This window comes from Lycorma delicatula, chromosome 4, assembly GCF_047948215.1.
Source record: "Lycorma delicatula isolate Av1 chromosome 4, ASM4794821v1, whole genome shotgun sequence".
Taxonomy (NCBI): domain Eukaryota; kingdom Metazoa; phylum Arthropoda; class Insecta; order Hemiptera; family Fulgoridae; genus Lycorma; species Lycorma delicatula.
The window spans coordinates 62,458,783-62,470,381 of record NC_134458.1 but is presented as its reverse complement, the minus strand read 5'-3'; the positions used below and the strand labels follow the sequence as shown (position 1 = coordinate 62,470,381).

At 34.9% G+C, this 11,599-nt stretch overlaps 1 protein-coding gene across 2 annotated transcripts in view; it reads left to right on the top strand.

Moving 5' to 3' along the window:
- Window positions 1–11,599, top strand: part of LOC142323459 (KICSTOR complex protein SZT2-like) — a 342,875-nt gene that overhangs the window by 78,064 nt on the left and 253,212 nt on the right. For both annotated transcript variants that reach the window (XM_075363101.1, XM_075363100.1), the window contains exons 17-18: window positions 32–110; window positions 8,206–8,318. In XM_075363101.1, the coding sequence (XP_075219216.1) occupies window positions 32–110; window positions 8,206–8,318 (192 nt within the window). The remainder of the gene's footprint in view (window positions 1–31; window positions 111–8,205; window positions 8,319–11,599) is intronic.

Genomic DNA, 11,599 nt, shown 5'->3' with positions numbered 1-11,599 from the left:
TTAATGAAAATTATATTTTTATTATTTTCAGAATGCGATTACAGGAGGGTTTTCGATTTGCTCATTCAACTGCTGGAATTGTCAATATGGTCCTTGAAGTTCAAATGAAGGTAAAACTTTAATTATTTATGTTAATTTTCTACTCTACATAGCTGTAGATCTTGTGTACATTTAAAATTCATTTTGTTTAGAAAACTCTTATGTTAGTGTTTTAATGAATTACATATTGATATATTTCTTCCTTCTAAAAATTTTGAAATTAAAAAATTATTCACTTATTTGTTACTCAATACTGTCATGTAGTTAGCCTAAAAAGTTAATTATTTTCATTGTTGCTATTTTGACTTCAGACATACTTTTATATTTTAATGTGGAAAATGAGTAAAATTTTGAGGAAAAAATCCAGATTGCCTTCTTATGGAAGCTGCTGTAACAGTTTTGATATTTTCTGTTGTGGGAGTGGTTCTTATGCTATTGCTTATTCCTTTTTCAGAACTGAACTTGTCTCTTCGAAATTGCAACCCATTTCTTAATTGCATGAACTGAAGGAACGGAACGGATTGCAAGGGTATCAGGGGATATTTTAGCTCCTGTTAATCACAAAATCTAAATATCAGTCCCTTGCTGCTGGGTCTTTCTTATTATCAGGGAGATATTTAAGTTTTAATGGCAGTTATATATTTGTTTTTATTTTAAGATAGAGGGAGTTGGTGATTACATTCCAGTCCTTTGTATATCAGGTTTTGAAGTATTTTACTAGGGTTATTCCTTGGGAGATTTAACAAGATATTTGCATCTTTCTCCTGATGGAATTCCTCATCAGACTGTCCACTGAAGGCCTTTTGGTCTAGTAGGAATGCACCTGATGGGGCCCTAGTCTTTGTAGGGTGCAATGCACTCTCTTCACAGAGGGAGTCACATGTGCTGCATGTAGACCAGTAATTGTAAAATGAAGGAAGGAAGGTTGGTGAATCTAGGTTTTGTAGATTCTTCTTTCCTTTCATCTTCTTACATTAGCTGTCAGGGCAGCACCAAATTCACTGATGTGGGATGTTGTTTTTGCTTATTTCTTCTTTTTGCCTCACTGCATTTTTTTTTGTAAATATTTCCATCTTTAACCTTAGAAAGACCTGTGAGCCCTGAGAAGGACAACACAGTGGAGAGTGCAGGCCTCTTCATTCTCTTCTCCAGACAGCTCCTGAATTTCTTCACCATTCTTCATTGCTGTCTTTGTTATCTTCCCCTTTCATAGGATAAAGGATTTTGGGGAGGAGTTAACAATTAATATTAAGTAAGTTTGTTCATTTATGTGAGGGTGGCATCTAAACTTACACAGAAAAAAAAACCAGCTACACTTTTAAACATACATGTATGTATCTAGGAAGGCAGTTAAGGGACAACGAGGCCAAGAATGTGTCCTTATTGTTGTGGTCACTGTTGTCTTGTTTGAAGTACCTGAAAAATACCTGAAACAAAGGAAAAGGAATGGGAGGTTCCCTATCCAGTGGTTGGCTATTGCTACTATATCCTATTCCATAGCACTTATCTGTGTTGTGACCCTAGCGCTAGAGTGGGATGATGGATGATTTATTCCATGAGACAGACCTCAGATCTTACTTTTTGGTTAATCTTACCTTTGGATTTGAAGCATTCTGGTGATCTCAGTCAGTGTTATTCTCATTCTCATACAACAAAATTTTTAATCTTACTTTCTAATTTTATCACCTCACTCAAAGTCTTCCAGTGATTTCAGTCGGTGGTATGCCTGCACATCATCTAAAAAAAAGGACAGTACACTTGGTAGTGTGGCTCCTGACCTGGTTTGTTTTATCTGATTTCTTGTGGCCTTGCCAATCATAGTGGTTCATCAAGAACAGCATAAGGTCTTTTTCTTATTCCCTTTTGGATTAGATCCTCTCTGCAGATATCTCTGAGATGCTGTGCTTGAACACGGCAGCCCTCTCAAAGAGTCTGTGTTTGTGCCACACCCACTTCTGATAGTCTGTGTACCAGCATTGTAGCATTGTGTGGCATTTCTGATGAACCATGATGCTCCAAATATCATCCTCAAAGTGATGTTTGGACGGCTTCCAGCTTTTTCTGGGATATGGTACTTCAATGCCCCCATATCGGGTAAGCATGGGTGAAAATTCATAGCATGTGTAATCTGTATGTTAATATTCTTATCACTAAAGGGATGGGGCTGATACAGTTAAGCACTGCATGTAGGGAGGCCCTAGCTGCTTTTGTAATAATTTACATAATTTAAATTCACATAAATACATAATTTAATTCACATAATTTATATGCTTGTTGAGGGTAAGCCGTTTGTCCAAGACCACTCCCACGTATTTAACTGTGATTGCGTGGGGAATTTTCTCTGAGATTTACAGTTGCCTGGCCAGAGCATGTTGCTTGTATGTGAACAACACAGCCATGGATTTCTATTGTTGATCTTGATTTTCCACTTATCAAGCCATGGCTCCACTATATCCAATTGTGGTTGGAGTCTAGTCACTATATATCCCACATTCGGGGATTGGTAATAAAGTGCTGTATTGTTGATTCCTTTTCACCAAGGTGTCTTTTGTATATGCTGAATACAGGAGGGGTGAAAGCACAGCCGTCTGAGGGTCTCCGCAATTATTGCTCAGGTGGAGGATTCCGGTTCTTCCATGCACATGGTGATTGTCCCCTCAGCAGGTATGAATGGAGCAATTTTACCTGATGACCTGGGACGTCAAACAGGCTAGTTTGTGTAGTAAACTGTCATGCCAAGCATTGTCGAAGGCCTTGACTACATCCAGAAAAAAAACCGGAGTTACCACTTTCCTGTTTAGCCCATTGACAATGCTGTTGACAATCCATACTAGCTGGAGAGTCATTAAGTAGCCCTCCAAAACCTGAATTGATTAGGCTGAATCTCTGGCCCCAGGTACAGTTGAAGATGTTCAAGGAAAACCCTCCTGAATAACTTCAACAGCACTGGAAGTAGCTAAATCAGTCTGTAGTTTTGAGGAAAAAGTAAACTTTTCCTGGTTTTGGTAAGCATAAGACCGTTGTTTTCCGGCAAACTGGAAAATACCCTCTATGTATGATCAACAAAAATAGGTTGATGATGGTCACTATAATAGCTGGAAATACATTCTGGTAATCTTGGGCTTTGATCCCGTCTTCCCCAGGGATTTATTAGGACTTATAGCCTTAATAGCAGTGGCTACTTCTTCAGAGATATCTATTTTGTGGGGACAGGCATGACCTGTTAAAGAAATCTTCAAACAGAATGAGTTGCATGGTTGTTTTTATGGTTGGAGAGGCTCAGGGCAAACTGGCTCTTCAGGGTGGTCACTAATACTTCTGCCTAAACTCAGAGTAGGCTAAAAGGCCTCTGTCCATGCATGGGTTTCTTTCCTTCTTGTAGCCTTTTGTTCAGCCTGAACATTGAAGGGTCATTGTTGGAAGTTGAAGCGAGGTATTTGTAAAACAGTTCTTTGCGCTATTTCTCCAGCAAGAGTTTTATCCAGGCCATCTGATTGTAAAATTCCCTTTTATTGTCAGGAAGTATCTTCGTCAAAGTCACCATTTCTCTGATTTTACATTCGAGATGTGTTATGGAATAGGTGGGTCGTTTTCTTCGTTGTACTTTAGAGAAGGGCATCAGTGAGATGACATGACATGCTTGACCATAGTGGTGATTTTCTCTGGTGTGTTCATGAGTTCCATGTCAATCGTAATATATGTTCATTGTAGCTTTTTGTAGAACCTTCTCCAGTTCACTGACTTTTGGGTGTATGGGGAGAGTCTCCTCCGGCCCCTACTTGGCCCAATTCCAGTAGAACTGGTGAGTAGTAGGAGCTGAGGTTTTCAATAGTTTCTGTCACGTGTGTGACTGGTACTGCCCTCAGAAATGTGATGTTGAGTACATCTGATGTCAACAGTCCATTTGAGTTGATAAATGTGGGCATTTAGGGGTTTATGATGTTTAGCCCATGTGCATGTGCCTGCTCATATAGCATTTTGCTGTTGGCATTTATGATGTTGCTCTTCCATGATGTATGCTTAGAGGATTTTTTCTCAGTGGAGGAGGGAAAATCTCTGACAGACACAACCTGCCTGTACCTATTGTAGTACTAGGAATGTATTTGCTAACACCCCTTTCCTCTCACAACATGTTGCTGAATCCACCAAAATTGACATAACTTAGCATCATGAGTGTATTGTGGGCACTCTGACCAGATGTAACTTCATAGTACGTCCTGTAGGAATCTTACAGCATCATTGTCAGTACTTACCTGCATAAGTAGAGGCACTTACTGACTAGCCTACAAGCAGTCCTATCCGTGTACTTCCTCTTCTGATTATTTCTTCACCACAAACCTCAGAAATTTCAAAGACAACATTATTGAGAATTATGACTGACACTCTAGGCTATCGTAAACTGAATGCACAATGGGTGCCGAAAATATTGACAAGTGTTCACAAAGATCACAGAATGACAACTGTATATGTTTTTCTCAACTGTTAATCATAAGGGATACAAATTTCTTTCCCACATCGTTACTGGTGACAAAATGTGGATTCTGTACGTCAGTGCTGAGATGAAACAATCCATACAGTGGCATCATTCCTGCTCACCTATACTGAAAAAAATCAAACAAGCTCAGTCTCGAAGGAAAATCATGGTAACTATTCTAGGACCGAAAGGGTATGCTTTTGAGTGATTTCATGGAACCTGGAAATGCCATCACATCACTTGTTTATTATGAAACACTTATAAACCTTGTCATGCCATTCAAAACTGACAATGGAGAAATGTTGAGATCAGGATTATCCTTCACGATAATGCATGTCCACATACAGCTGCATGCACAACAGAAATGATTCAAAAATTTGGATCAGAAATTTTTGATCATCCCATTCAGTCCTGATCTTGTGCCCAGTAATTACAATGTCTTTCTACACCTCAGACTGGCTTGTGTCTCAATGTTTTGAGGAAAGTGAAGAGTTGAAAATCTCAATGCAAATGTGGCTACAATCCCAGGCTGTGGAATTTTATGCAGTGGGTTTGAAGAAGCTTGTATCGTGATATCAAAAGTGTTTGGAATGAAATGGTGAGTATGTAGAAAAATAAACTAAATATGTAAGTATTTGAAAATATTAATAAATTTTTTATTCTCTAACTGTTCTCATTTTGTTACCGATTGACCCTTAATTTTGAACCGCATCCCTTACATATGCAATAATGTAAAATAATAATACTACTTTGTGAGTGTTCGTTAAACCTAAATACTGAAATATCACTTACTAACTAATTGTTGGGGAAAGTTACAAAAATAAAATTACAAATAGCTCGTTTTTGCCAAAAGAATATTGGACTTTATTTTTAACAGAATGAAAAACAGAATTATATAACCATGTTCATAAAAACAAAAAAATTCATAAAAACACTATTACATATTATTGTTTTGTTAAGACAAATGCTTTGCACAAAATCTCCTTGTGCGATATTTATATACAACAATCCTTAAGTAAAGTATAGGTAAACTTATTACATTAAATATTTCTTTTACATAAACACAGTGTGTAATAACAATACAGAATATAATAATAGTATCATATTGTTTAACAGAGGATTACCGTAATATTTGGTAGACGATTACTGTTTTTTTTGTTAATGAAAAACAAATATCTTGACACTCACCGGCACAGGATGATATCTGGATTATAACAACAAAGAGTTCAACGGACGAAAAACACCAATATGTTGATATTCAGTCGCACAAAACATAATCTCACAATCGTGGACCCTATATACGTCTACATAAGTTCCTTCAAGTTAATATTTTATAATGCAGTTATAGAGAAGAAAAAGCACAAACACAACGTTTAAAGGATCCTTAACACACAATAAAAAGATTCATTGTTGCAAAACATGTGCAATCCATTTGTCAACTACACGCAGTGTGAAGCTTGACCAAACAATGCCACAGCTGCAAGACGCACCAATGATCACTCGAATGATGGTCGCAGACCGTGATCAGAGAGAGACGATTGTCGGAGAGACGACACACAAGAAGAGAAGAGAGTGACCGCAACGAGAGACTGCTGAAGCAGAAGTGAAGAAGTTACCTGACTCTAGTGGTGAGCCGGCTTATATAGGGTAGGTAGAGCCGAGTGATGTCGATAGAAGCCAAGTGCATCCGAAAGGAGCTGTGTGAACCGTGAAGAGCCGCTAAATCGTCAGGCGCCGAGTGCATCCGAAAGGAGCCGAGTGAATTGTAACATGTTTACGTTTAGTTCTTCTTTTTTTTATTTTACTTTTTAAACATTATACACATGAAATAATACAGAATTAAATCTTAATAAATAATCAATACTAAAGTCATAAATAAAAATCAACTGAGCATATATTTATATGTATGTTAAATGGAATGCATTAATTTCAGTGTATGAAAAAATTTCTTATTTATAATTAAAATATTCATTACATCGAAATACTGTTAAATTTTAGATGAAAATAAGTCAAATACCAAACCAGTTGAATTAACTTAAAAACTGCTTTACGCAATGGTGTAAACACTAATATTAATATTACTGAAATATTAATGCACCTTATTAATGATATATAATATTAAGATATTATTTTATTATTATTATTACTAGTAATAATAACAACAACATTATTAATGATACCATATAAAATAGTCCTTTATATTAGTCTTTAGTAAAGACAACAGATGTTCGGAATATAAAAATAATAACTAAATAGACTGTGTTATATGAAGGAAAGTGGCCGGAAGACTTAAGGGTTACAATAATGGTACCAATAGAAAAGAAAAGAAATACAAAGTGTGATGAACATAGAATGATTAGCCTAGTATTATTTACAGCTAAGGTAATATTAAGGGTTCTAAATAAGAGGATATACAATAAATTGGGTGGCAATATTGAGGAAGAACAATGTGGGTTTAGAAGAGGTGTTGGAACAAGGGGTGCTATACTACTACTAAGAGTAATAGATGAGAGATACATGGAAAGGAGGTGGAAAGTGTATGTTGCTCTTGTCGACCTAGAAAAGGTGCTTGTGTGAGTTAGATGGGATAAATTACTGTTAATTTTGAAAATGAAGGAAGTTGACTGAAAAGAGAAGTGCCTAATAAAAGAGCTGTACTATAACCAGAGAATAAAAGTGAGAGTAGGAGAAAAAATGACAGGAAGAATAGGGATTGGAAGGGAGTGAGGTAGGAATGCTACATATCACCAACAGTGTTTAGTATATATATATCTGGAAGAAATAATTAAATGCTGTCTGAATGGGGAAAGAGGAATAATGATCGGGGAAAGAAGAGTAAAATGTATACGTTTTGCTGATGACATGGCTGTACTGGTGGAAAGTCCAAGTAAACTAAGTGAAATGCTTGATGACTGAAATGAAGTTTGTGAAAGACAGGGTATGAGGATCAACAAAAAGAAGATAAAATCTATGGCATTAGGTGGAAAAGAGGAAAGGATTGGGATTATTATAGGAAATGAAGTTTTAGAGCAGGTGAAGAAATTTCAATAACTAGGAGCTTTATAATTGATGTAGCTTGCACAGTAGAAATTAAAACAAGAATATCAAGAAGTAAGCAGTTGTCTAATATTAATAAGAAGGGAAGACTGCTATATGGAAATTTAAACTTAGTGTTAAGGAAGAGATTAATGAAATGTTTTATTTGGAGTGTGATGGCCTATGGAGCTGAAACATGGACGATAAGAAAGACAGACAGAAAACAAATTGAGGCTTTTAAGATGTGGGTGTGGCACAGAATATCAATTGCTAGATGGCAAGACCATCTAACAAATTAAGAAGTATTAAGGAGAATTGGAGAGAACAGGAAAATGCTAAATATGTTTGAATAAAGGAAAAGAAACTGAATAGAACATTGCTTGAAGATGTTTATTAGTGGGTGCGATATGAGGCTTGGAGAATGGAAGTGAAGGAAGAGAAAGAAAGAGATTTCAGTTGATGGATGAGATTATGGTAAAGGGAAAATATGAGGAAACAAAATTTTAATTTTTTTTTAGAAATTGAATTCAGACTTTTAGCTTTATTGTGTTAGGCTACTATGCAACTCTGTCACAAAAAAAATTATATTTTTTAATAGTATTTGTAATTACATTATTTTATCAATGATTATATTCTAGTCTCTTTTTATATTGTAGGTATTCGATGAAGATTCAAAGACTGGCAAAGTGGATATTATGCCGTGTGTTATCCAGTATGTGCTCTTTCCACCCCATTCACTCCATTCACCCAGTGTGACATCAAAAGATGTGTGAGTACAATTCTTGTATTAATGTTAGTGAAGTATCTTTATAACTTAAAATTTACTGTGCGAGTTTGAGTTCTTTTTACTAAACATAGACATGTAAAGCAGATGTGGTTATTAAGCCTCTAAAATATATATATATTCATATGTGTGTATGCGTGTGCGCGTGCGCACGTGCGTGCTTATGTGTAGCGGGCAGAAGGGAGAGAGAAATAAAAGAGTGAGAGAGATCTATCCACTGATAAAACCAAGTGATAAAAGGCACCTGAATATGATTGTGAGGTGCTATGTAGTGGGATCTTTAATAACTCTCCTACTATCTCTGCATAATACAATCATTCTTGTATTATGTTTTATGGTGGCTTGAATTATATGTTCAATGTTCATGTGATTTTATTGAAAAGCAATTGGAAGTGTATCTAACAGCAGTGTTTATGTCTTAATTTTATTTAATTTGAGAAATTGTTACTGTGATTTTAAAATATTACAAAAAGGTTTTGAAGAGAAATGTATTGGATATTCACAGTTTTATGACTAGTTAAATTATTTTAAATTTATCAATAGTTTTAAATTGTGGTTTATAGATACAAATTTTCAATGGTTTTAAGTTTGTCCAAAATTGTTCACAGTTTTGGGCATTGAAAAATTTAGATGGCTATCTGTGTCAACCAATGACAAATATATTAAAGAAATGCATACTATTATCAGGAAAAATTTGTGGCTGATGGATAGAGAAGTCAAAATTTGTACAAGTTGTCTTCATACTTTTTGTCATGATGAATATTTGTCAAATTATAGCAAAACATGTGCCATAACTGCTATCTGAGAAACAAAAAGGAAGTTGTGTTTTCAGTCAGGAGCTTGTAAATTGGCAAACTGATGACAAAAGTTTAAGGAAAATGTAGGTGATAAGATGTGGCATATGGTTATGACAGAAACCAAAGCACGATCATTGCAGTCAATGGGAAAATTAGTGTAAAGTCAAAAAAAGCTTTACTAGGTTGCTCAAATATCAAGATCAAGTTTTTGTTTGACATATGTGGAGTGTTTGGGAAAGGCAGTGGAGTGGAAATGAGCTGGTGGAAATGTAATTCAGTGATCCATAAATGTTCTATCCATCATAGCTGTGATCTGCATGCATGTTGTTCTGTATCAGCAGATGTTTACTAAACATAAGTTTAAGTAACTGTTATTTCTAAGCTTTACTGTCCTGGTTTAGCTCCTGTGACTTAATCTTGTGTAAAAATCAGAAATTGTTAACTTCAAAAAGTCACTGTTTTCAAACTGCGGACACATTTTCCACAGTTTGAAAACATAACAATAGAAAGTGTAATAATAGGAATAGTCGATAGATCAATGGGATCTGTGGACCATTCCTCAGATCATCAGGAAACACTCTGTAGTGGAAAACACCCTGTTAGTGGTGCAGGAGAAGAATAACTTGAAAGAAATAAAACAGAATAACAACTAAGTTACTATTAATTGTTTAAAATAAAGTTTGGTTATTTTATGGACAGTCTTCTTGTTGATAAAAATATTCATCATTAGCATATTAAAAAAACAATAAGGATGCTCTAACCTTTGGAGAAAGTGTTTTCATCATCCCTTCCACATAATCTGCCTTCCCAGTTATAAATTTACTATCAGTTAGGTTTTAAATTTTCAATTAAGTCTGGATTAATAAGACCTTCATATATTATAAACTTCATCTTTTAAATTATTTATTCATTATTTGTATTATATATTTTTCTTCATGTCATTTTTTAAAGTACAAGGGTTGTTCAATAATTAAAGAAACAAATGACGACTATGGAATAAATATTTAATATAATAAACTGAAAGTTTATTATACCCTGGTAGACCCTGATAGTCTAACTGTTTAGACCCCCCCGACAGAAAATATAACTGTTTGAAAAGAATTTCTATTTTTATCAACTCTTGTTTATTTCAATATGTTGGTTCTGCTTGGAACATGTACTGTGGAAAATTGGGGTGCTGTGATAAGAGTTTTATTTACTGAAGGTGTAAAATCAGCTGAAATTTACATACTTATTTTAAAACTGTAAAAAGTATATTAACCATGCAAATTTTTACAAATGGATTAAACAGTATAAATCGGGTAGAACAAGTTTCTTATCGATTTTCATCATTGTGGAGGACTGGTAGAAGTTTCAACTGATGCTTTGCAAAATAACATTCGTGATCTTATTCACAAGTACACTTAAAACAAAATTTGGGAAATTGCTGAAATTTGTAGTACAATCATTGCACTGTCCATTCCATTATTCATGGTAAGCTGAAATGCTGCAAAATTTGTTTAAGGTGGGCTTAGAAACAGAGTCGACTCAAAATCACAAAGATGCCTCACAATTCACATTTGTATGGAATTTAAATAATGGCTTTTAGCAGAAGGTAATGCTTTTTTAGATTGTAAAATACTTGTAATGAAACTTGGATTTATTATTTTGACCCAGAATCCAAACATCAGAGTATGGAATGGAAACATCCAAGTTTACCTGCCAGGAAAAATTCAAAACCTGTGCATCATCTGGTAAAGTGATGCCAACAGGGCTTTGAGACTACAAAGCTCGATTTATTGTGATTATTTGGAAGAATAATGTACAATCAACATTGAGTATTATTTTGACTTGCTACAAAATAAAGTAAATTTATTTACTTGGATTTCCTGGTTCAACCAGGAAATCAGATTTTTCTCAGATTTTCCTGAGAACCAGGATTTCATCCTGGTTCTCTCTAAAAAGATATAATTCTTCTACATGATGATGGCCACTTCCATACCCTTAAAAGATGTAGGAAACTATTCAAAAGTAGGTTGGGAGGCGTTGCACATCTACCTTTTAGTCCCAATCTCACCATCAAATTTTTTTTTGTTTTGTCCTCTAAGAGTTTTTATGTGGCACTAAGTTCAGAACCATGAGCAGGTCAAGAATGGCTCAGACACCAAGGTAAACAATTATTTACTATTTGAATAAGAAAGCTTATATAAAGAGGGGAAAATTGCTTAAAAGTAGCCAGGGATTATATTGAAAATTACTGTTAGTTTTATTTTTATTGAACATTTTTCCTCAGTCATTTTTCTTTAATTATTTGAAAACCCTTGTAATTATCTGAAGATGATTATTTAAAAGGGTTTGAAGATTCTACGTTAGCAGTTGAGAAAATTATTCACTTGTGGTAATGTAACCATCTAACTTTAAATATAGATAAAACTGTTGCATTCTGCTTCCCATAAAGATGTAACATTGCTGATTGCGTAGATAAAATTC